This window comes from Bubalus bubalis, chromosome 6, assembly GCF_019923935.1.
Source record: "Bubalus bubalis isolate 160015118507 breed Murrah chromosome 6, NDDB_SH_1, whole genome shotgun sequence".
NCBI classification, from domain to species: domain Eukaryota; kingdom Metazoa; phylum Chordata; class Mammalia; order Artiodactyla; family Bovidae; genus Bubalus; species Bubalus bubalis.
This window is the reverse complement of record NC_059162.1, coordinates 110111932-110139041: the sequence shown is the minus strand read 5'-3', so window position 1 is coordinate 110139041 and position 27110 is coordinate 110111932. Positions and strand designations below refer to the sequence as shown.

Below are 27110 nucleotides of genomic sequence, written 5' to 3'. Positions count from 1 at the left end.
CAATAAACTGTGGAAAATTCTGAACAAGATGGGAATCCCAGACCACCTGAGCTGCCTCTTGAGAAACCTATATGCAGGTCACGAAGCAACAGTTAGAAGTGGACATGGAACAACAGACTGGTTCCAAATAGGAAAAGGAGTACGTCAAGGCTGTATACTGTCACCCTGCTTATTTAACTTATATGCAGAGTACATCATGAGAAACACTGGGCTGGAAGAAGCACAAGCTGGAATCAAGATTGCTGGGAGAAATATCAATAACCTCAGAAATGCAGATGACACCACCCTTATGGCAGAAAGTGAAGAGGAACTAAAAAGCCTCTTGAGGAAAGTGAACGAGGAGAGTGAGAAAGTTGGCTTAAAGCTCAACACTCAGAAAACGAAGATCATGGCATCTGGTCCCATCACTTCATGGGAAATAGATGGGGAAACAGTGGAAATAGTGTCAGACTTTATTTTGGGGGGCTCCAAAATCACGGCAGATGGTGACTGCAGCCATGAAATTAAAAGACACTTACTCCTTGGAAGGAAAATTATGACCAACCTAGATAGCATACTACAAAGCAGAGACATTTGTTTGCCAAGAAAGGTCCGTTTAGTCGAGGCTATGGTTTTTCCAGTGGTCATGTATGGATGTGAAACTTGGACTGTGAAGAAAGCTGAGCACCGCAGAATTGATGCTTTTGAACTGTGGTGTTGGAGAAGACTCTTGAGAGTCTCTTGGACTGCAAGGAGATCCAACCAGTCCATTCTAAAGGAGATCAGCCCTGGGTGTTCTTTGGAAGGAATGATGCTAAAGCTGAAACTCTAGTACTTTGGCCAGCTCATGCGAAGAGTTGACTCATTGGAAAAGACTCTGATGCTGGGAGGGATTGGGGGCAGGAGGAGAAGGGGACGACAGAGGATGAGGTGGCTGGGTGGCATCACCGAGTCGATGGACGTGAGTTTTAGTGAACTCCGGGAGTTGGTGATGGACAGGGAGGCCTGGCGTGCTGCACTCATGGGGTCACAAAGAGTTGAACACAACTGAGTGACTGAACTAACTGAAGCCTGTTCTACTCACTCCTGAGTAGGGAAATAAGTCTCAGCGCTACACTTCAGACAATAGTCTATACTGAAACATAACAATGAAGAAAATAAAAATGATATTCACAAAATACTACACCATTATTTTCTACTTGCTCTTAGAGAAGTCAGAAAATTTTATGTGATATTTGCATGTGAATTAGCCCATTTTAAAGGTTGGCAGGCAATAAATATTTTAAGTTAAAAATTTTTTTAAAGTCTATAAAATGATATGCTCTTTTGGTGTTTGGAACCAAAAGTATCCTAAGAGATTTAGAGGTATTAACTAATTCTCCCAGCAACCTATTTTACAGATGAGGAAACTGAGGCAAAGAGCAGGTAACCTGACTAAAGTGTACATGGTGAAGCCAAATACGACTATGGGAAAGATGGTCTGAAGACTGCCAATTTGCAATCCCCAGGTTATGACATATTTGCATAAGCTAAAAGAAAAAGGCTTTTAATTCTGAGTTGGTTTCTCTGCTGAATGGCCTTGGACTGTCACTTAACCTCTAAAATTCCCTCTACAAAATTCAGATAATATGAGTAACCTTGCAGTGCCCACTAAGTGTTGGTTTTCTCTTTTCTCCTTCCCCCACATGGATGATTGCTCTGAAAATTGATGGTATGCTTGTATTATCATCTGGAATGTACAAATCCCACCTATTGTTCAGGACCCAGCACATTCACAATACCTCTAGAAACAGTTGGAGGTAAGAAACAGCTTTAGGCTGTCTGTTCCAGTTCTAATGTTGTTTCTAATTCTTTTTGTGATCTCAAGCAAGTCAAATCTTATTTTTGGGCCTCAATGGCTCCATCTTTAAAAACGTGGAAGAAATAAATGGCTTTAAACTGTGTTCAGAGAAACACATTTCTCTAATAGTGGGAGGGGGCATGAAAGGAGAACACTGAGGGCAAGGGGGAAGCTGGGGAGCAGGCTTATAGGTTCCCCATTTCCTCTTCAAATTTAGCAACTCCAACTTCAAACTTAAGTCCCCAGATTTTATTAGAAGAAATGACTAGACCTTTCATGTACCCATATTCCCTGGAATTTTTTCTTGGCTGCTCTTTTTAATTCCTTCTTGTTCTTAACATGGAACTAAAGGATCTGACATCTCTTTTTCTTTCGGGCTGAAACATACTTTTTTTTGTCTTTTTCTCCTCTTTCTCATCCACAAGTGAAATTAAAGATGAACAAGAGTGAGCAAAGATCAGCATGGAAACCTAGCAATCTTACACATTCTTTTCAGTTAAGTGTGATGGATTAGAAAACTTCTTAGTTTAAAAACATCTATCAAGCAATATGCAAAAGTTAAAGTGACACACAACAATTACATCCCATTATCCTGTAATTTTTGGAGGTGCTCATTTGCATCTAAATGTCTCTTGTCACGAGGAAAGACTCTTCGGGAAGCAAATTCTTTGTATTTCTTTCTTATATGATTACCCCTAGCTACAACTCCATTAGGGCAATTTCTCCCCACCTGGGGATGGGACACTGGAATGGATCAAGTCCTCATTTTCTTCAGCAGTCTTCAGCTTTGGTTTCAGGGCAAATTAGATCCAAATCTATTTCACAGTTTTCTGCTTAAAGATGCTCATTCTTTAAGTCATATTCTCAAAGCTCCTTCAGTGGAAGTGAATGAAGACACACAGTATTTGCAAACCGTCACACATCTTCAGAGGATAATTACAGTATTCTTGAAATATCATGAATTTTCACTTTTAATCTTCTAGATAAGAATGAATTATTTCTTGCTTCGAAAACAGCCTGGTGCGTTGAAAAGCCTGGAGGATTGTGACTCAAGTCTTGTTCTAATTACACACCAGCCTCTACATGCTTTGGGGCAAATGACTTTCCTTGTTTTGGCTGCAATTTTACCAATGGGAAAGAGTAGATGGTTCCTAAGATACTTTTCGATTTAGACAAGGACAAATTTGAGAAAATTGTCTCCAGTTGTTGCTTCAGTCTTCAAAATCACCAAAGGCTTTGGCTTTGAAGTTAGGCTGTCAGAGGTGGCCCTTAATCGTCTACGCCCTGTGCTTCTGATCAGGCTGTCTAAAGGCAAGAAAGGTGGATCTTCTTGAGATGACTGGCTTGTTCTCTTGTTGCTTGGGATTCTTCATATTCAGAGGTCCACTGTGAACTTCAGCTCACCATCATTTTCCCCTTACAATGGTATTACTGCAGTCAGGTCCAAGATGGTGATCTGGACCCCTCACTGACATTTCACCCAGTACTCCAGATAGCCCTTTCACTAATTTCTTGCATTCCTCCTTCATCACTGCGTCATGGCCCCTTTAAGGAAGCGGCCATAGTTGAGTAGTGGGACCAGCTGCTGGCAGCAAAGAGACTTGCAGGATTTGGCCTTCCCTGGGCTACTCAACGCGCACGCTCGGGACCGGGGGCTTGGTGGGAAAGGAAGGAGGGGCTTAGGGTGCGCCTGCGCATCAAGGGCGCGCGCAAGGGGCTGGTTTGGTGATCCCTTTAAGAAACCGCAGGCGGAGGAATTTCTCTGAGAGAAAATAATCCTACTCACGGGGCCCCTTGGAGGCCATTAACCCCCCGAGTCCCGGCCCCCCCCTTTCCCGGGCAGGCCCTACCGCCTAAGCTCGCACCCGTGGGATCTCAAGATCTCCGACCCGGCGCGCGGCATCCGCCCCCTCCCCACTCTAAGCGCCAGGCCCGGCCAGGTTTGGGGACGCTGCCGCGAGGCGGCTATTCCTGCAGTGTGGGCGGGGGCCGGGGGCCCGAGAGGTTCAGCCGCCACCGTGCTGGGAGCCGCAGCGGTTCCGAGCGGGGCCCAACATGGCGGAGAGAGAGGTGGAGTCCGGCCCCCGAAAGAGGGTAGGTGAGGTGAGGCAGAAGTCGGGCGGCGGGGGGCGGGGCGGGGGCCGCGTCCCGGGGCCCGGGAGGGGAATGGGCCAAGCGTAGGCTCGTGGAGGCGTCGCCGAGGCCCGGTTGGGGAAAGGTTCCGGGCAGGACTGAGGCAACCTTGAGTCTGGAGCGCGTTTAGAGTGGTCCTTCGGCAGGTGGGACAAAGATTTGCTGCTGGTTGGGAGGGGAGGGGGAGGGGCTGTTGTTTTTGTGTTTTTAATTTTTCCAGCCCTGTTGGTGGGTTATCTGGGCCGGGAGAGGAAAGGTGTCAGATACTTAAGTGCATCTTTAGTGAACCAGAGTCTGGAAGTTTTAACAGGAGAGAGGTCAGGTGGGGGTGGTGGTGGCGGGAATGAGTCGTGGAGGGGTCTTCTGAGGAATAACCAAGAGGGTGTTTCAGGAGTACCATTGCAAATTCATTTTCCTGCCTTCTTTCCCCTCCCCCCATAACCGTTATCAAGACCAAGGTGGAGGTGGTGCTCTTACCTAAGAAGAAATGGGTTTGTTGGCTTGTCCTGATTTAGGAGAAAGATGTTGGCAACTATAAATGTCATGTTCTAGTCTAGCCCCTTTAGCAACAATTAAGAATGTGGAAGAGTGTGACAAGTTTTATCATAACAAGGATGTATCCAACCAACCTGCAGAGGTGAAGCCAGTTCTACATAGGAGTTGCTGAGTGCTTTTTAAAGTTTGTCTTGAAACTTTTCTTATTTAATTCTGAGTGATTTTCTTTTTTTCAGATGGAGAACAATACTGTACTGTCAATTGAGCAGTATTTTTTAGATTTTTCTTTTATCACCCGTCCCCCCTCCCCCTCGCCTCCCTTCTCCCTTAGCCTGCGTGTTAAGCAGTATGTTTCCTACCAGGAATCTTCCTTTTTGTAAATGGTATCAAAATGATCAACTCAGTGTTAAGCCAACTGCCTAGAAAATTACTGCTTAAATCCTAATTTTTGGATTTATCATAAAATTAGCAATCTCAGTGATACTACAGCTAACATTTCGAGTGCTTACCATGTGCCTGGCACTGTGCCTTATAGGAAGAATTAAATCTCAACATTTACTATGGGCTTCCCTGGTGTCTCAGCTGGTAAAGAATCTGCCTGCAGTGCGGGAGAGCTGGGTTAGATCCCTGAGTTGGGAAGTTGGGAAGATTACCTGGAGAAGGGAAAGGCTTCCGACTCCAGTATTCTGGCCTGGAGAACTCTGTGGACGCTATAGTCCATGGGGTTGCAAAGAGTTGGACAGGACTGAGTGACTTTCAGGAGGAAACGTAGGCGTATAGGGGTTAAGTAACTAATATTAGAGAGCTAGTTAGGAGATTTAGCTGAGATTTGAATCCATGTTTGTCCCAACTACAGTGCCCACATAGGAGTTTTTAAAGTCTGTGTTTCTCTCCTTAAAAGCTTAAATGATAAATAACCAAAGAAGTGTCAAGTAGTGTTTTTTCCACAATTTATTAGGAAAATATTTGCAACTACTCAGCAAAACTGAAAAAAAAAAAATGCAGGATGTGTCCATAATGACCAACATTTTAGATTCTGTCATTGACATTTTACTATACTTGTGTTATCAAATATTTATCCACATCTATCACTTTATCAGTTCTTATTTGCATTTCACTGTAGTATACTGAGCAATCGAAGTTTATTGTTGATAGTCTTAGGTTTAGAAAACTTCAGATCTCGCATGCAATAGTTAGATCTTCCTCATAGGACAAATTAAATTGTATGATAGTATGCCCAAATAGTTCACTTAGGATTAATATTGGTTATGGAATGCATGCATTTTGAAAGTTTTAAATTGTTCTTCATACTTTGAGCCAGTTTTAAACTGGATCCTCATTATGCTTGAGTGAAGGCATATGGCATGTGGTCCACCTGTTAAAATATAAAGAATAAATTATCTTAGTTGAGAATTCAAGATCATCTCTGAACCCAGTTGCTGCTAATACTGTTGTTATTTTCACCATAGAAGATAGAATGTTCTAGAAAACATCTATGCTCTTTGATAACAAATTCAACTAGATTTTAAATACTACTTTCTCTTCTAATACACTTAAAAGGTGCTACACTGATATCAGTGTAAACAATATTATTTTTAACAGCATGTAACATACAGAGCACGTGTACAGGTTTTCCCTGTTGTTTTACCAGTTTCATTGTGGAAGAAGGTTACAGCCAGTCTCTTTTAGGCTCCATAATCTATTTTGGTTTTGATATTTGTTTAGAATGTTTAGTAGAGTTGTTTTAAATGGTGCACATGATGCACGTGCTTTTTTTTTTTTTTCCATATTTTTGTCTCCCTGCACTAAACTCTACATGGGTTCCATATGTACATTCTGAGCAGTTAGTGGGAAGTGTGTACAAAAGTATAGTATCTTTTTAAAGAAGCTGTGGTACATATATAAAATGGAATATTACTCAGTCATAAAAAGGAACACATTTGAAACAGTCCTAATGAAGGGGATGAATCTAGTGAGTCAGAAAGAGAAAAACAATTATTGTATACTAATGCATGTATATGGAATCTAGAAAGATGGTATTGATGAACCCGTTTGCAAGAGCAGCAGTGGAGACAATAGACATTGAGTACAGACTTATGGACATGACTGTGTAGGGGAGGAGGAGAGGTGGGGGGGTATGGCCAAAGTAACATGGAAACATATATTACCGTATTTGAAATAGATACCAAAGGGAGTTTGCTGTAGACTCAGGGAACTCAAACTGGGGCTGGATAACAACCTAGAGGGGTGGAATGGGGAAGGTGGTGGGAGAAATGTTCAAGCGGGAAGGGACATGGGTAAACCTATGGCTGATTCCTGTTGATGTTTGGTAGAAACAAATGTAATATTGTAAAGTAATTATCCTTTACTTAAAAATAAATTTTAAAAGTACGATATCTTTTAAAATAATCTGTTTGCCTTGAGGTAGTTTAAACTACATAGGCCTAGATAATAAATTTATTTAATCTGAAATTGCATTGATGTTGTTTTGGTGTTGTGTTTATGATACTTACTGCCTTTGACTTTTATAATCACAAGTCACAAAATTGTTGAGTACCTGTGCCTGTTGGTGAACTGTGTTTTAGGCATTGTGCTATGGTATATGGTATGTATGATCATTTAGAATTACATATTCTGACTTGTCTGCTAAATTGTGAACTCCATAAGGATAGGGCCATTATATTCTTTTTTGAACCTCTAATACATATGACCTCCATGTGATAGGGACTCAAAAATTGACTTTTGGTAGTTTACTTGTATTAGAGGCTCTATGGCTTGGGTACCAAGGTATCTGGTTTGTAGTTTTGTGACCTGTTAATCTTTCATATCACCCTTTATATTCCAAATTCTCCTCTGTGAATTTAGATTTAAGGATCTTGTGATTGTTTTGGATTACAGTTAGATGGGAGAGTGTGTTTTAAAACCATTGACTTAACAACCTTAAATTCTTTGTAGGTCTGGTCTGATGTCTTATTTTTATGTTTATGGGCACTTAGGACAATAGTAATACCTAAGGTAAGACTGATTTAATTGTATTCAGACTATATCTGAATGCCAGTCTCTCAATTTGTAAACATGGAGAAGCTGAATATGTGGGTGGGTGAGTACCACATCCATCTATCATCTCTGCTGTACAAAGAACCAAGTTCATATGAAGGCCACACAAACACTCACATACTCTTTAAAGTCAGGATATTTTTCAGACATTATTTATGAGTTTGTTTAAGATTATAAAATTTTTATTTTCTGAACTAAGCTTTAAAATTCATAAGGTAGGCTTATAAGTAGTGGGATTATTTTATGCATGGTTATTATAATAAACTCTTATGAAGCATGAGCTCTGACTAAATCTGGTGACCATATTTTTTTGTGAAATTCCTTTATCTTTTCAAAGGTTACATACAAAATTATAATAACTTTTGTAAATGTGTGTATTATCTGGTTTAGTAGATTGTATCCATTTTCATATTTAAACTTTTCTGTATATTTGAGATATATGTTTGGCATATGTTTAAAAGAAAGAGAAAGCATATGTATATAAGTATTATACTTCCATTTTTGTAAACACAAACTGATCTTTCTCTCCTTACATATGTGTCTATACTTGTATATGTATGAGCTTGGAGAAAGTTGTGGAGCACGAATGTCAGCTGTTACCATTATCTTCAGCAGGTGGGGATGAGAAAGGAAAAGGGAGACTAAGGGAAAATTTTGCAAAATGGAAAATTTCTTGGGGTATAAAATTAAAGTGAAAATGTAAACTATGTTCTCATTGTAAATATGTTAAAATTGAACATGCATGTAGACAAGGAATAGAAAGTAACATGAACAAATGAAAACATTGATTTTACTATGTGATGGGATTATGGAGAAGTTTTGTTTTGTATTTGTTATTTTAATATTTTATAATAAAAAAATTGCAAAAGGTTAATCCCTCTTAATTCCTTAATGAACTTTTTATCTTTGGTTTTTCCACTAAATGTGTTGCTTAAGAACATGGTGGTACATATCATTAAAAATATTTGCAGTTCACATGTGCATAGTGTAAGTTATCTGCTTACATATCTACTTCAAAATACTCCTTATACATTGAGTGTATAAAGAGCATTTTGAAGAGACCATTCTGATGATGACAGTGATCCTGAATTGTTTTCACAGTGCGCATCTTGTAACTAGCAGAGAATTCTACAAATAATGATAATATTTATAAACATTTACATGCCAGTCATTCTAAAGGTTTTATATGTAGTGTATTTTTAAATCCTCATTAATTCCATAAATAGTAGTCAGCTATTACTGTCCTGTTTTATATAAGAGGAAACTGCAGCACAGAGAGAGCTCAAGGTCATGATATATTAGGCTAAAGTAAGATCAAGTGCCACTTGAAAAATTGTACTGTTTGATAAATAGTATAGGTTAGAATTCATTATATTAACATACAGTAATTAATAAACATTGTGCTTAGTTGCTCATGTCTGACTCTTTGTGGTCCAGTGGATTGGAGCCCAGTAGGCTCCTCCATCCATGAAATTTTCCAGGCAAGAATACTGAAGTGAGTTGCCATTTCCTCCTTTGGGGAATCTTCCCGACTCAGGGACTGAACTCATGTCTCGTGCATCTCCTGCATTGGCAAGTGGAATCTTTACCACTGGTGCCACCTGGGAAGCCTTTAGTAAACATATACATTAGTTATTAATATATGTGATACAAGGTAATATGTGTACATAATAGTATTGGTTCAGAATTCATTGTCTGGAATTTTTGGTTTTTAAAATAATATTGTAGTTAAGACTGCACTTCTACTGCAGGGAGCGTGGGTTTGATCCCTGGTTGGGAAACTAAGATCCTGCATGCCCTGTGGCGTGGCAAACAAAACATTGAAATATATTTAAATCAAACTGATACAAATTATTTCTCAAGAAGCATCACATTAACTTTCTGCCTGTGAAATATATCTTGCGATAACCTTAAAACATATCTTTGCATCTCACAGGCTTGTTTTTAAGAAATACACACTAAATATTTTAAAGCTATGATTCACTTAAAAGATAAAGCTTATGCATCCTTTGAAAATGGAATGCTTTTATTATGTGATAAAATATAAATAGATAAATGTACAGTTGCAATTTCTCTGGATATTTAGAAAATATTTTTGAGTTCTGTGTTAGATCACTTTTTTTTTTAAGATCAACCACTTTTTAAAGAAGACTGACATTTCCTTTAAATATGCTGATTATTTTACTCTGAGTTAACTGTATTAATTATTTTCGCATAAGAAAGAGAAAGGAATTTTAACATAGTATTAGGTTGTACCATACAGAATTGCTAATATTTGATCATTTTAACTACATAGATGCCTTTTCACATGGCTCAACTCAGTAGTAAGAGCATGGACTTTACAAAGTCAGGTTATGTACAACCTCTGGTATTTAGCAATAGTATTCCTATGCCCAGTTTTTTATGCTTAGGGAATACTAATAATATTTTAATTTCATTCATTCTGGTCTCACAGAAGCTTGAGCTAGCTGCCTTCCTGTCTTTGATGAAAGACAGTACATAAGCAAACCTTTTGTTGTCCAATATTTAGGCTACCCATTATTCCTTGAGGCCAAGGATCACATGTGTTCATTTTTCTTTTTATTTCCCAACATATCTTATAAATATATACAGTCACATATATACTACACATTCATAGGCAAGATTAAAAAACTTTACTATATTTCATAATTCTGTATCAATGCAGAATATAAAAAATATATTGGGGCAGTGAATCCCCATGTTCTTAATACCCAGCTTTGACAAGTAAACAATTATCAACATTTTGCCATTTTTTGTCTCATCTTATTTCTTTCTGCCTTCCTTCTCTCTCTCTTTTTTTTTTTTTTTTTTTGATGCAATAACTTCAAAGAAATCTCAGGTATCACATCATTTAATCTATAAATACCTCCATATGCATTTCTAACAGGTAAACAACACAACCACAATGCTAAACAAAATTGATTTCCTTAATCCAGTTTAGATTTCTCTGATTATTAATAAGTGTCTTTTTACAATTGTTCTGTTTAAATTACTGTGCAAATGAGATTTACCTCATTTACTGTGCAAATGAGGCTTATATGTATCTTAAGTTTCTGTTAACTTTAACCATCCACCCTCCCACTTTTTCCCATGCTCTTTATTTGTTAAATACATTCCCTCTTTTGACCAGGAGAGTTTCCCACATTCTGGTTTTGGCTGATTGAATTCTCATGGTGTTTAACCTTTCATATTTCCCACAAAATAGATATAGAGCAGTTGTTCTCTATTTTGGCTGAAACATTAGGATTACTTGGAGAGCTCTTAAATATCTTGATTCTCAGATCAATTAAATCAATTCACAAGGTGGATTCTAGGCATCAGTATTTTTAAAGGCAATTTGATCTCTGGCTTCATTGCCTTTTCTAAATCCATCTCGGTTCGTATACAGCTGAAGTCTAGCTTAAAGTATTTTGAGCATAACTTTGCTACCTTGTGAAATGAGCACAGTTGTATGGTAGTTTGAACATTCTTCGACATTGCCTTTCTTTGGGATTGGAATAAAAACTGACCTTTTCCAGGCCTGTGGCCATTGCTGAGTTTGCCAGATTTGCTGACATACTGAGTGCAGTATTTTAACAGCATCATTTTTTAAGATTTGAAATAGCTCAGCTGGACGTCCATCACCTCCACTAGGTTTGTTTGTAGTAAAGATTCCTAAGCTCCCTCGACTTCATACTCCAGAATGTCTGGCTCTAGGTGAGTGACCACACCATCGTGGTTATCTGGGCCATTAGGAGCTTTTTTGTATAGTTCTTCTGTGTATTCTTGCCACCTCTTCTTAATCTCTTCTGCTTCTGTTAGGTTCATACCGCTTCTGTCCTTTATTGTGCCCATCTTTGCATGAAATGTTCGCTTGGTATCTCCAATTTTCTTGAAAAGATCTTTAGCCTTTTCCATTCTATAACTTTCCTCTATTTCTTTGCATTGTTCACTTATCTCTCCTTGCTATTCTCTGGGACTCTGCATTCAGTTGGGTTTATCTTTCCCTTTCTCCTTTGCCTTTCACTTCTCTTCTTTTCACAGCTATTTGTAAGGCCTCCTCAGACAACCATCTTGGCCTTGTTATTTTCTTTTTCTTGGGGATGGTTTTGATCACCACCCCCTGTACAATGTTATGAACCTCTGTCCATAGTTCTTCAGGCACTCTGTCTACCAGATCTAATTCCTTGAATATATTTGTCACTTCCACTGTATAATCATAAGGAATTTGGTTTTTCCCTGGGTAGCTCACATGGTAAAGGATCTGCTTGCAGTGCAGGATCTGGGTTTGATTCCTGGGTTGGGAAGATCCCCTGGAGGAGGAAATGGCAACCCACTCCAGTATTCTTGCCTGGAAAATCCCATGGACAGAGGAGCCTGATGGGCTACAGTCCATGGGGTCACGAAGAGTTAGACACTACTGAGCGACTAAACACTACCTGAATGGTCTAGTGGTTTTCCCTTCTTTCTTCAGTTTAAGCCTGAATTTTGCAAGAAGGAACCTGTGATCTGAGGTCAGCTCTAGATCTTATTTTTGCTGATTGTATAGAGCACTCCATCTTTGCTTGCAAAGAATATAATTAATCTGATTTTGATATTGACCATCTGTTAATGTCCATGTGTAGAGTCGTCTTTTGTCTTCTTGGAAGAGGGTGTTTGCTATGACTAGTGTGTTCTCTTGGCAAAACTCGGTTAGTCTTTGCCTTGTTTCATTTTGTACTCCAAGGCCAAACTTGCCTGTCACTCCAGGTATCTCTTGACTTTCTCCTTTTGCATTCCAGTCCCCTATGATGAAAAGAACATCTTTTTTTGATGTTCTAGAAGGTTTTGTAGATTTTTGTAGAACCTTTCAACCTCAGCTTCTTTGACATTAGTGATTGGAGCCTAGACTTGGATTACTGTGGTGTTGAATGGTTTGCCTTGGAAATGAACAGAGATCATTCTGTTGATTTTGAGATTGCATGCAAGTACTGCATTTTGGGCTCTCTTTTGACTGTGATGGCTACTCCGTTTCTTCTAAGGGATTCTTGCCCACAGTAGTAGATATAATGGTCATCTGAATTAAATTCGCCTATTCTGGTCCAGTTTAGTTGACTGATTCCTAAAATGTTGGTGTTCCCTTTTGCCATCTCCTACTTGACCACGTCCAACTTACCTTGATTCATGGACCTTAAATTCCAGGTTCCTATGCTGTTTATTTAACTTATATGCAGAGTATATCATGAGAAACGCTGGACTGGAAGAAACACAAGCTGGAATCAAGATTGCTGGGAGAAATATCAATAACCTCAGATATGCAGATGACACCACCCTTATGGCAGAAAGTGAAGAGGAACTCAAAAGCCTCTTGATGAAAGTGAAAGTGGAGAGTGAAAAAGTTGGCTTAAAGCTCAACATTCAGAAAACGAAGATCATGGCATCCGGTCCCATCACTTCATGGGAAATAGATGGGGAAACAGTGGAAACAGTGTCAGACTTTATTTTTCTGGGCTCCAAAATCACTACAGATGGTGACTGCAGCCATGAAATTAAAAGACGCTTACTCCTTGCAAGGAAAGTTATGACCAACTTAGCATATTCAAAAGCAGAGACATTACTTTGCCAACAAAGATTCGTCTAGTCAAGGCTATGGTTTTTCCAGTGGTCATGTATGGATGTGAGAGTTGGACTGTGAAGAAGGCTGAGTGCCGAAGAATTGATGCTTTTGAAGTGTGGTGTTGGAGAAGACTCTTGAGAGTCCCTTGGACTGCAAGGAGATCCAACCAGTCCATTCTGAAGGAGATCAGCCCTGGGATTTCTTTGGAAGGACTGATGCTAAAGCTGAAACTCCAGTTCTTTGGCCACCTCATGCGAAGAGTTGACTCACTGGAAAAGACTCTGATGCTGGGAGAGATTGGGGGCAGGAGGGGAAGGGGACGACAGAGGATGAGATGGCTGGATGGCATCACTGACTCGATGGACGTGTCTGAGTGGACTCCGGGAGTTGGTGATGGACAGGGAGGCCTGGCGTGCTTCGATTCGTGGGGTCGCAAAGAGTCGGACATGACTGAGCGACTGATCTGATCTTATCTGATGCAATATTTTATTCACAGCATTGGACTTTCACCACTTTCACAGGCACATCAACACCTGAGTGTTGTTTCCGCTTTGGCCCAACCTGGTTATCTTTTTGGAGCTTTTCTCTGCTCTTTCCTGGTAGCATTTTGGACACTTACCCTGGGGATTTATCTTCCAGTGTCATATCTTTTTGCCTTCTCATATTGTTCATGGGCTTTTCAAGGCATGAATACTGGAGTGGTTTGCCATTACCTTCTCCAGTGGACTATCTTTTGTTAGAACTCTCCACCATGATCCATCTGTCTTGAGTGACCCAAACCTGTGTCTCCTGCATTGCCAGCAGTTATTTTCTGAGTCAGCAGGGAACCCCCTCAAATTCCACATTTTTAGATACTTATTGCAGCAGCATGCCTCTGTGTTCCAAAGGAACTTGGTGGCTTTAAACAACAGAAATTTATTTCTGCACAGTTCTGGAGGCTAGAAGTCCAAAATCGAGGTGTCAGCAGGGCCATGCCATGCCTGAAGACTCTAGGAAAGAATCCTTTGTCTCTTCTAACCTCTGGTGGCTCCACATGTTCTTTGGTTTTTGTGGCAGCATAATTCCAGTCTTTCCCTCCATCTTCACACAGCCTTCTCTTTCTGTTTGTTCTTTTCCGTCTAAGGATGATTGTCATTGGATTTAGGGCCCACCCTAAACGAAGGTGATTTCGTTTCAAGATCTTTATATTAATTATATCTGCAAAGAAGTTTATTTCAAAAAGGTCACATTCTGAGATTCTGGGTACACAGTTCTTTTGGGGGCCACAGTTTAACCTACAGCAGGATCTTTTACTTCCTGAGTCCTTTTTAAAGATGATTATTTTATATTTAAACAATTACTTGAAAAATTTCTTATGTCTTCAGTTCAGTTCAGTCACTCAGTCGTGTCTGACTCTTTGCGACCCCATGGACTGCAGCATGCCAGGCTTCCCTGTCCATCACCAACTCCATGAACTTGCTCAAACTCATGTCCATTGAGTCAGTGATGCCATCCAGCCATCTTATGCTCTGTTGTTCCCTTTGCCTCCTGCCTTCGATCTTTCCCAGCATCAGGGTCTTTTCCAGTGAGTCAGTTCTTCACATCAGGTGGGTAAAAGGAGCTTCAGCATCATTCCTTCCAATGAATATTTAGGACTGATTTTCTTTAGGATTGACTGGTTTGATCTCCTTGCTGTCCAAGGGACTCTGAAGAGTCTTCTCCAACACCACAGTTCAAAAGCATCAATTCTTAGGTGCTCAGCTTTCTTTATGGTCCAACTCTCAAATCCATACATGACTACTGGAAAACCATTGCTTTGACTAAGGTTGGGACCTTTGTTGGCAAAGTAATGTCTCTGCTTTTTCATATGCTGTCTAGGTTTGTCATAGCTTTTCTTCCAAGGAGCAAACATCTTTAAATTTCATGGCTGTAGTCACCAACTGCAGTGATTTTGGAGCCCTCAAAAATAAAATCTCTCACTGTTTTCATTGTTTCTGCATCTATTTGCCATGAAGTGATCGGACTGGATGCCATGATCTTAGTTTTCTGAATGTTGAGTTTTAAGCCAACTTTTTCACTCTCCTCTTTCACTTTCATCAAGAGGCTCCTCAGTTCCTCTTCGCTTTCTGCCATCTGCATATCTGAGGTTATTGATATTTCTCCTGGCAGTGTTGATTCCAGTTTGTGCTTCATCCATCTGGGCATTTCTCATGGTGTACTCTGCCTATAAGCTAAACAAGCAGGGTGACAGTTTCCCAGTTTGGAACCAGACTATTGTTCCATGTCTGGTTCTGTTGCTTCTTGAAATATATATAATGTCCAGTGTATGGTTTTAATCATTTAAAATGTATAAGTCCGTGGCATTTGATACATTAACAGTGTTGTGCAGCTGTTACCACTATTTCATCCCAAACAGAAACTCTGTATATTCATTAAGGTATAAGTCTCCATTGCCCTTTTCTCCAGCCTTTGGTGTGTTTGCTCCTTATTTTAGGTATTTCATATAAGTGAAATCTTAAGTATTTGACTTTTGGTGTCTGGCTTATTTCACATAGCATAATGTTGTAGGATATGTCAAAACTTCATTTTTTAAAATGGCTGAATAATAGTCCATTATATGTTTATAGCACATTTTGTTTTATCCGTTCCTCTGTTGATACTTTGGTTGTTTCTGCCTTTTGGCTGTTGAGAAAAATGCTGGTGTAAACGTTGCCATACAAGTATTTGAGTTCCTTCCTTCATTTTTTGGTTGGGTACTTAGACATGAATTTGCTGGGTCACATAGAAATTTTATGCCTGTCGTTTTGAGGAGTCACCAGACATTTCAACAGAGGCTGCACTGATTTCCGTTCTCACTAGCAGTTCATGACTGTTCTGTTTTCTCTACATCCTCACCAATACTTGTTCTTTTCTTTTGGTAATAGCGGTCCTGGTGGGTGTGAAGTGTATCTCTTTGTGGTTTTTACCCCCAGTTTTATTGAGATCTAATTGACATACCAGATTGTAGAAGTTTAAGGTATACAGTATAAGGATTTGACTCACATACATCATGAAATGATTATCATAGTAAGTTTAGTGAACATCCATCATCTCATACAGACTTAGAAAAAAAGTTTTTTCTTGTAATGAGAATTCTTAGGGCTTATTAACAATTTCCATGTGTAATATACAGCAGTGTTAATTTTATTTATCATGTTGTATATTCATTGTGGTTTTGATATTTTTTCCAAGTATAATTTACAGTATTCAGTTGTACAGTAGGGTGATTATACACACAAACATATATATATGTATACATTCTTTTTCATATTCTTTTCTAATACAGGTTATTACAAGATGTTGACTATAGTTCCCTGTGCCGTTCAGCAGGTACTTGTTGTTTATCCATTTTTATATACAGTACTGTGTATCTGTTAATCCCAGATTCCTAATTTATTCCTCATTGTTTGTGTGTTTGTTGTTGTTGTTGTTTTGGCTGCCCTGCATGGCTTGTGGGATTTTAGTTCCCCAGCCAGGGACTGGGATTGAACCTGGCCCTCAGCAGTGAAAGCATTGAGTGTTGAACACTGGACCCCTAGGGAAGTCCCTGTTTTGATTACTGTAGTTTGTAAGAAGTTTGAAATTGGAAGGTACAAGTCCTCCAGCTTTGCTTTTTTTTCTAGATTGTTTTGTCTTTACTTGGGGTTTTTTAAAATTCATAAGAAGTTTAGGATTTTTGTTGATTTCTGCAGTAAGTGCCATTGGAATTTTTATAGGTATTTGATTCAGTCTGTGAAACTCCTGAGTAGTATGTTTCATCCCAGCACTATTAAATGTTGTGAATCACTGAACATGGGATGTCTTCAGTTTATTTAGGTCTTCTTTAATTTCTTTCAGCAATGTTTTATACACGTCCCTCAATGTGTAAGTTTTATACCTTCTTTGCTATAATATCAGTCAGAGTAATAGACCACACAGATAGAATGAAGGGAAAAAGCATGATAATCTTTGTTGATGTAGGGGGAAAAAAGCATTTGAAAAGATCCAACACCCTTTTATAAAAACACTCAAGAAACTAGGAATAGAAGGAAACTTTCTCAATATGATAAAGTCTATATATGAAAAATCATAGCTAACATCATTTTTGATGATGAAAGACTGAAAAAATTTCCCCTCAGAGTAGGAATAAGACAGCGATGCCCTTTTTGGGCATTTCTGTTCAATGTGGTATATGAAGTTTTAGCCAAAGCGTTTAGGCAAGAAAGAAATAAAAGATCCTAATTGAAAAGAAAGAAGTAAAACTATATTTACAGAGGATATGACCTTGTATGTAGAAGCCTGTAAAAATCCTCCTCCTCCCCAAAAATCAAGCCCTCTGAGAAATTAAAGTTCAGGATACAAAAAATAAATAACTTAGTTTTATTTCTATATACTGTCAATGAACAACCCCAAAAGGAAATTAAAAAAATGATTTCGTTTATATTATAATCAAAAAGAATAAAATACTTGTATTTATCCTTTTGACTAATTCCAGTAGTCCTCGAGTCTCCCCTTTTGGCCAAAAAGATGTTCCTAGGCTCATTGGCTCATCTTGTATATTACCACTTCAGACTTGGAATTAACTCCAAGTGGGAAATGGTAGTTTATAGACCATAGACTGAACTCAGGTAAGTCTTTTGACTTTGGAGTTTTTTTGAGATGGTATCAGCTGAATATTTCCCATTCACTCCTCAGTCACACCTATGCTTTTCCTTCTGTTTTACCACTTAAATTCTCTTTAAAATCACTGAAATGACCTAATAATCACCAAGTCTAATGGATGCTTTTTCAGAACTTGCCTTTTTTGATCTTTGTTAAACATCTGACCCTATTACCCATTCTTTTCTTGAAACTTCTCCCTTAGGTATAAGATGGCATTCTCGTGGTTCTTCTCTTGAATTGATTCTTTTCAGTCATCTCTGACTCTTTTTTTGCTTGCCCAGTAGGTCTTGTTCCCCCAGCTGCATTTTTCTTGGGTAATTCCTTCTACAGTGATTTTAGCCATTACCCATTAAATACATTATGTGATTTCCTTCCTTTGTGTCTCTGTTGTCTCTAAAATTCAAAATCAGTGTTTCCAAATGTGAGCTTTGACTCACATTTTGATGTCTTGTGAGTATTGCTAACTCAGTATACCTAAAATGGAATTCTCTATATCCTTGACAGGTACTTAATCTTCCAAATAGTGCCCTATTCCTTCTGAACCTGTTTTTCTTCCTATATTATCACCCAACTTAGAGACTTCTGAGTCATCTTGCTTATTCCCTTTCCCTTATCAATCCAGTTTAAATTGGTAAATCTTGTTGAGATTATCTGAAATGATTTTTAAAACTTCAGTGCTACTGCCAACACCCTAGTTCTAGTACTTAAAATGCTTTGTCTTTTTGCTTTCTATGCCTTTACGATTCTTGTTTTCCCTTTCTGTAATCTACTGTTTGCTATTCCCCATTCATTTTATACACTGGAGACTGAAGTATCTTTAGAAATGAAAATCTGTTCATCTATAAGGTAACATGTTGACTCCCTCACTATTTAATTCCCTTAGATACTCTTTGAATTCTCTCCCTGTGGCAAGAGGCAGGTTGCTTCACAGCTCTTACTCTTATCCTGGAAATTTTCCTTTCCTTCATGGGAGAGTTTCTTTCTGGTTGTCTTTGCTGCTATTATGTTACCTTGGTGGGGGTTCTGCTTGGGCTCTGCAACCCAAATATGGAAACAAAATCTTAGCTTAATTCCACCCAATACAGCTGAGACCAGGCTGTGATTTTTTACACAGGACTATTAAAAAAGTTTGCTTTTAACTTTTAATAGAGAATGAGATGGCTGGATGGCATCACTGAGGCAATTAACATTTATTTGGGCTAACTTCGGGAGGTGGTGAAGGACAGGGAGGCCTGGTGTGCTGTAGGTCATGGGGTCTCACAGAGTTGGACACAACTGGGTGACTGAACAACAACAGTTAAAAGTTTAGCATAGTAGGAGGGAATTCGAAAACAAATATAGCTGGCTTTTACATAGGCTGATCTAGGAGAAATGGGCAACATTTACCTACTAAGCCTTCAGCTTATTGTCTAGTGAATAGAGGATGTCTTCTCTTTGCAACCTGGAAGCAGTTTGAGATCTGAGGGAAAGAACTTATTCCTCTCTCCTTTCTTCTGAGGATCTAGCATCCTGACCTGTAATTTCTTGTTTTTTGGCTGACTAACATTGGGACTGGTTCACTTCAGGAGATTCAGTCTCCTTTCTGCAGAGATGTAGTGTTATGTTAGTCTCTGACTACAATAGAGCAAACAGACCAACATTTGTGTAAGACAGATTGGCTTATTCAACATATATATAGGATGTGTCACACAGCCATGGAGTTTCAGAGTTGGACACGACTGAGCCACTGAACTGAACACATGGTTCTAGGTGCTGGAGAAACAGTAATGAACAAGAAAGACAAGGTTCATGCTGGTGGTGGGGGTGCAAGACAGAAAATAAGAAATAGATAAAATAGTTTCAGGTAGTGAAGAAAATAAGAGAGCATAAGATAATATGATAGTGAGTAATTGGGGTGGAAACAAACAAGATTAGATATTTCTCTGAGAAGCCAGCTTGTGGTTTTTAAATAAGATCTCTTAAAAAGGTTCCTTTAATTCCTGTGTATAGGGTGATCTTCAGGGAGCACGATGGGAAAGAGGATGAATTAGGAGGCTCTCGGTGTAATTTTTGTGTAAAGGTAACCATTGTTTGAGGAAGGTAGAGATGGTGAGAATTGGTTGTAATACATTTTGGAGATGGAGTCAGTACAACTTGTGGATTGATTGAATAAGGAAATAAGACTGCAGACCTCTGGGTTTTCACCTGGATGGGCTAGATATTTCATGGCACCATAAACTGAGATGGGAAAATGGAAAAGAATACACATAGTAATGAGGATAAGGGAAGTGAAATGAAGTGAAAGTTGCTCAGTTGTATGACTCTTTGCGACCCCATGGACTATATAGCCTGTCATGCTCCTCTGTCTGTGGAATTCTCCAGGCCAGAATACTGGAGTGTGTAGCCGTTTCCTTCTGCAGGGATCTTCCCAACCCAGGGATCGAACCCAGGTCTCCCACATTGCAGGTGGATTCTTTGCTGTCTGAACCAGCAGGGAAGCCCTGGAGGTTTTACCAAGATAGGAAGAAACTATTATTTCCTTACATTAGATTACTGGTCTAAATTGCTTGTGATTAGTATATAAGAGCTTCACTGTAAAGTATACATCAGAGTCTCAACTTTGGTATTGTTGAGGTTTTGAACCAGGTAATGTGTATGGGGTAGAGCGAGTTGCCCTGTGTATTTTGGATGTTTAGCAGTATACCTGCTCTTTACCAACTGCATGCCAGTAGCACTGACTCTCCATTGTGAGAACTGAAAATACCTCCAGGCGTGGCCAGGTGTCTCCTGAAGGGCATGATTGCCCCTCGTTGAGTACCACGGCTCTAGATATAGCCTAAAGACCTATCAAATGGTTCCAACTACTTCTCATTCCGTCCTCTTATATAAATTCTGTCAATACAGCTATGTTGATTGACATGCTACTTTTCTTGCTTTTGTGCCTTTTAAAAAAATTGTGTTTTATTCAGCCATAATTGTTTCCTGATTTTTTAACCTAAATTTTTATCCTGAGCACTGCTTCTGTTATTAAAAACATGCTTGTAAACATAACTTTAATGGCTTTAAAATGATAATATTTTAAAGTTGTAATACTTTATAACTTTAAAATTTTTTAAATTGTAATAATCTGTGGTATAGATAGACGATAATGTGGGAATATCCTCCAATTCTTAGGTTGTTTAAAATCTTTTCCTGTTAAAAGTGAGGCTAAACTGCCTGGATGAAGCACAAGCTGGAATCATGATTGCCGGGAGAAATATCAACAACCTCAGATATGCAGATGACACCACCCTCATGGCAGAAAGCAAAGAAGAACTAAAGAGCCTCTTGATGAAAGTACAAGAGGAGAGTGAAAAAGTTGGCTTAAAACTCAACATTCAGAAAACTAAGATCATGGCCTCTGGTCCCATCACTTCATGGCAAATAGATGGGGAAACAGTGGAAACAGTGAGAGACTACTTTTGGGGGTGCCAAAATCACTGCAGATAGTGACTGCAGCCATGAAATTAAAAGACGCTTGCTCCTTGGAAGAAAAGCTATGACCAACCTAGACAGCTTATTAAAAACCAGAGACATTACTTTGCTAGCAAAGGTCCCTCTAGTCAAGGCTATGGTTTTTCCAGTGGTCATGTATGGATGTGAGAGTTGGACTGTGAAGAAACCTGAGCGCTGAAGAATTGATGCTTTTGAACTGTGGTGTTGGGGAGGACTCTTGAGAGTCCCTTGGACTATGAGGAGATCCAACCAGTTCATCCTAAAGGCAATCAGTGCTGAATAATCATTAGAAGGAGTGATGCTCAAGCTGAAACTCCAATACGTTGGCCACCTGATGCAAAGAACTGACTCATTGGAAAAGACCCTGATGCTGAGAAAGATTGAATGCAGGTGGAGAAGGGGACAACAGAGGATGAGATGGTTGGATGGCATCACTGACGCAATGGACATGAGTTTGAGCAAGCTCCGGGAGTTGGTGATGGACTGGAAGGCCTGGCGTGCTGCAGCCCATGGTGTCACAAAGAGTCAGACAGGACTGAGCGACTGAACTGAAACTGGCTAAACTGGTTGGGGGATGTTGGGACCAGTGAGTGATAGCCAAGGGTTTGAGGTTTCCTTCTGAGATAAGAAAAATATTCTAAAATCGATTGTGGTCATGGTTATGTAACTCTGAGTATACTACACTCATTGGGTTGTGTACTTTAGATGTGTGATGTGAATTATATGGCATCTCATTGAAGTTGTTATAGAAAAATGTTTAAAGCAAACAGCCTTCTGTGTAACTTTTTACAAGTTTTTTTTTTAACTATTTTATTTTTGGTTGTGATGGGTCTTTGTTGGTCACAGGTTTTCTCTAGTTGCAGCAGGTGGGGTCTGCTCTTCATTGTGGTGCACCGCTTTCTCATTGAGGTGGCTTCTCTTTTTTCGGAGAACAGGCTCTCAGCACATGGGCTTCAGTAGTTGGGGCACAGAGGCTTAGTTGCTGTGTGGCATGTGGAATCTTTCTAGACCAGAGATAGAGCCTGTGTTCCCTGCATCGGCAGGCAGGCTCTTATCCACTGTACCACCAGGGAAGTCTGATTGTGTGTAACTTTTGTCTGTAACTCTAGAAGTGAAACTACTGATTCAAGGCATGTGAAAAATATATTTACGGTTTATTGAGGTATTCTATATGGAGTAACATTTATCCCTTTTACTGTACAGAACATTCTGTAACTTACTGAACTACCAACAGAGTCAAGATCCAGAACAGTTCCATCAACCCCCAAACCCTCATGTCCCTTACAGCCAGCCTTTCCCCTACCTCTGCCCTGATCCGTTTTCTCTTCCACAATTCTGCATTTTCAGAAAATCATATAAATAACATCATACAGTATGCAGCCTTATGAATTTTGTTTTTTTTTCACTTAGCATAATGCATTTGAAATTTATCCATATTGTTGCATGTGTCAGCAGTTCCTTTTTATTGGTGACTAACATTCCTTTTTGTGGATGTACCAAAATCTATCAACTTGCCAGTTGAAAAACAATTGTATTGTTTCTAGTTTTTGGTGATTATGAGTAAAGTCATAATAAATATTTGCCTATAATATTTTTTATTATTTGGCTTTTTTATTTATTTTTATTATTTGGCTTTTATTATTTTATTATTTGGCTTTTTAATTTATTTTTTATTATTTGGTTTTTTATTTGGCTGCCCTGGTCTTTGTTGTGGTGTGCTGACTTCTCTAGTCGTGCATGCAGGCTTCTCTTTGTGTAGTGTGGGCTTCTTGTGTTGTGGAGCTCAGGCTCTAGAGTGCGTGGAGTTAATTGCACCATGGCATGTGAGATCTTAGTTCTTCAACCATGTCCCCTGAATTGGAAGATGGATTCTTAACCACTGGACCACCAGGAAGGTCCCTGCCTATAGATTTTTTTCTTTTCCTAAGCACTATATTATTGCAGGGATATACTATAACACTTTGCTCTTTCAAAAAAAGTTTAAAGCAAAGTATCCAAATGGGGAAAAACCCTTCATTTTCAAGAAGGAATTAATGACGAAAAAGCTTATTACTTTGGGTGTAATTTCTTTATACTTGTTCATAATGAACAATGAATTTGAGGCAGTTTATGAAAAGATGTATGGGGAGAAAAGATTAAAAGAAATAAGAACCATAGTAGGAAAATTCTAATGTGATTGATGAGAGAATATGGTTAGGTATGTATGTGCCATTATTAACTGGAGCAAACATTACTGAATCTGCTAAAAAAAACCAGTATCTTCTAGCACTGATTCTAAAAGTAATTTCAGATGTGAATCTTCAGTAGGAGACACTGAGTTAAGGAACAATAACATCTCCTTTTCAACAGGAAACAACAGTCTGAACTTCTTGCTTATAGGTTTTTGTATACACATACATTTTCATTTCCTTTGGGTAAATAATTAGGTGTGGGATTGCTGGGTCATATATGTTTTCTTATGTTGCATTTTAAGAGTTATTTTTGATATAAATCTTTTACTTGATATGTGTTTTGGAAATATTTTTTCCTAGTCTGTGGTTCAACTTCATATTCTTAAGTATTTTTCAAAGAGTAAAAATTGAGATTGAAGTGGGTGAATACACACACAGACACAAATTTAATTTTGTGGGAATAAGCACGTAGATCATGTCAAAGGACCCAATAGAAAACATCATGATGTATTTCTTTTTTTTTGTTTCAAAAAAAGCAACTTGTTATTGAATTATAGTTGATTTACAGTGGTATGTTAGTTTCAGGTGTATGGCAGATTGACTCAGTTATACATGTATTTATTTTTTTCATATTTCTTTTCCATTATAGTTAATTACAAGATACTGAACATAGTTTCATGTGTCATACAATAAGTCTTTGTTGTTTATTTAATATAGAGAAGTGTGTCTCTGTTAATCCTACATTGCTAATTTATCATTCCTCCCTTTTCCTCTTTGGTAACCATAAACTTGTTTTCTATGTCTGTGAGTCTATTTCTGTTTTGTAAATAAGTTCATCTGTATCATTTTTTCAGATTCCACATGTAAGTTTGTAGATCATTCATATTGCTGTAAATGACATTATTTCATTCTGTTTTATGTCTGAGTAATATTCCTTTATATATTTTCATATACACACACACACACACACACACACACACAGGCGCGCGTGCACACATATCGCATCTGGTTTCTGCATTCATCTGTCAGTGGACATTTAGGTTAATTCCCTGTGTTTATGTCGAAGAGTGTTCAGCCTGTGTCTTCCTCTAGAAGTTTATAGTATCCCATCTTATATGTAGGTCTTGAATCCATTTTGAGTTTATTTTGTGTATAGTGTTAGGGAATGTTCTGATTTCACTCTTTTACATGTAGCTGTCCAGTTTTCCCAGCATTACTTGTTGAAGAGGCTGTCTTTTCTCCACAGTACATCCTTGCCTCCTCTGTCATAGATTTGTCGGACATAAGCGTATGAGTATATTTCTGGGTCTTCTGTCCTCTTCCATTGATCTAGTGTCTGGTTTGGTAATTTTAGTTTGATTACTGTAGCTTTGTAATATAGCCTGAAGTTAGGGAGTCTGATTCCTTCAGCTTTATTCTTCGTTCTCAAGATTGTTATGGCTATTCAGGATCTTTTGTGTTTCCATACAAAACTTAAAATGATTTGTTCTAGTTCTGTGAAAAATGCCATGGTAGTTTGATAGGGATTGCATTGAATCTGTAGATTGCCTTGGGTAGTATGGTTATTTTTAACTATTGATTTTTCCCATCCAAGAACACAGTATATCTTTCCATTTGTGTTGACTTCAATGTCTCTCATCAGTGTTTTACAGTTTTTGGAGTACAAGCTTTTTGCCTCCTGAGGTAGATTTATTCCTAGGTATTTTATTGTTTTTTATGCAGTGGTAAGCAGGATTGTTTCTTTAATTTCTGTTTTTGATAATTTGTTGTTAGTGTGTAGAAATGTAAAAGGCTTCTGTATGTTAATTTTGTATTTGGTAACTTTACCAAATTCACCGATGAGTTCTAGTAGTTTTCTGGTGGCATCTCTAGGATTTTCTGTCTATACTATTATGTTATCTACAGACATTGACAGTTGTAGTTCTTCCTTCCCATTCGGATTCCTTTGTTTTTCTTTTCTGAGGCTGTGGCTAGGACTTTCCAAACTGTTGAATAACAGTGGTGAAAGTGTCCTTCCTTGTCTTGTTTCTGGTGTTGGAAGGAATGCTTTGAACTTTCCATCGTTGAGTGTGATGTTAGCCATGGGTTTGTCATATGTGACCTTTATTATGTTGAGATATGTTCCCTCTGTGCCTGCTTTCTAGAGAGTTATTTTCAATGGATATTGAGTTCTATCAGAAGCATTTTCTGCATCTATTGAGATGATTCTGTGGTTTTTATTCTTTAGTTTGTTAATATGATGTATCATATTGATCTTTGGATATTGAAAAATCCTTGCTTTCCTGGGATAAATCGCACTTTATTATGATGTATGATCCTTTTAATGTATTGTTGGGTTTGGATTGCTAGTATTTTGTTGAGGATTTTTGTATCTGTTGTTCATCAGTGATAAGTTCAGTTCAGTTGCTCAGTTCTCTCTGACTCTTTGCGACCCCATGGACTGAAGGATGCCAGGTTTCCCTGGCCATCACCAACTCCCAGAGCTTGCTCAAACTCATGTCCATTGAGTCGGTGATGCTATCCAACCATCTCATCTTCTGTTGTCCCCTTCTCCTGCCTTCAATCTTTCCCAGCATCAGGATGTTTTATAATGAGTCAGTTCTTTGCATCAGGTGGCCAAAGTATTGGAGTTTCAGTCAGCATCATTCCTTCCAATGAATATCAGGGCTGATTTTATTTTAGGATTGACTGGTTTGATCTCCTTGCAGTCCAAAGGACTCTGAGGAGTCTTCTCCAACACCATAGTTCAAAAGCATCAATTCTTTGGTGCTCAGCTTTCTTTAGAGTCCACTCTGACATCCATACATGACTATTGGAAAAAACATAACTTTGACCGTATGGACCTTTGTTGGCAAAGTAATGTCTCTGCTTTTTAATATGCTGTCTATGTTGGCCATAGCTTTTCCTCCAAGCAGCAAGTGCCTTTTAATTTCATGGCTGCGGTCACCATCTACAGTGATTCTGGAGCCCAAAGAAATAAAGTCTGTCACTGTTTCCATTGTTTCCCCGTCTGTTTGCCATGAAGTAATGGGACTGGATGCTGTGAACTTCGTTTTTTGAATATCGAGTTTTAAGCCAGCTTTTTCCCTTTCCTCTTTGACTTTCATCAGGAGGCCCTTTAGTTCTTCTTCGCTTTCTGCCATGAGGGTGGTGTCATCTGCATATCTGAGGTTATTGATATTTCTCCCAGCAATCTTGATTCGAGCTTGTGCTTCATCTAGCCTGGCATTTCTCATGATGTACTCTGTATATAATTTAAATAAGCAGGGTGACAGCATACAGCATTGACGTACTCCTTTCCCAATTTGCAACCAGTGTATTGTTCCATGTCTGGTTTTAACTGTTGCTTCTTGACCTGCATGCAGATTTCTCAGGAGGCAGGTAAGGTGGTCTGGTATTCCCATCTCTTGAAGAGCTTTCACAGTTTGTTGTGATCCACACAGTCAAAGGCTTTGGCATAGTCAATAAAGCAGAAGTAGATGTTTTTCTGGAATTCTCTTGCTTTTTCTGTGATCCAGTGGATGTTGGCAATTTGATCTATGGTTCCTTTGCCTTTTCTAACTCCAGCTTGAACATCTGGAAGTTCTCAGTTGAACCCTAGCTTGGAGATTATCATCAGTGATACTGCCTGCTGTTGGCAGAGGTGTTCCTTCCTCTGCAATAAAAAGCAGAAGAGAAGATAAATGAAATTAAAAGCTAGTTCTTC

General features: G+C 38.8%; 1 protein-coding gene across 6 annotated transcripts in view; it reads left to right on the top strand.

The window, feature by feature from the left end:
- The first annotated feature begins 3502 nt into the window (after window positions 1-3502).
- ZMYM4 (zinc finger MYM-type containing 4) overlaps window positions 3503-27110 on the top strand; it is a 160691-nt gene continuing 137083 nt past the window's right edge. For 2 of the 6 annotated variants that reach the window (XM_025289115.2, XR_006552003.1), the window contains exon 1: window positions 3503-3913. In XM_025289115.2, the coding sequence (XP_025144900.1) occupies window positions 3875-3913 (39 nt within the window). In that variant the 5' untranslated portion in view covers window positions 3503-3874. Of the gene's footprint in view, window positions 3914-4003; window positions 4099-27110 lie in introns of those variants that run through there. The other 4 variants (XM_025289112.2, XM_006051568.3, XM_025289117.2 and 1 more) reach the window with 4 other exon arrangements.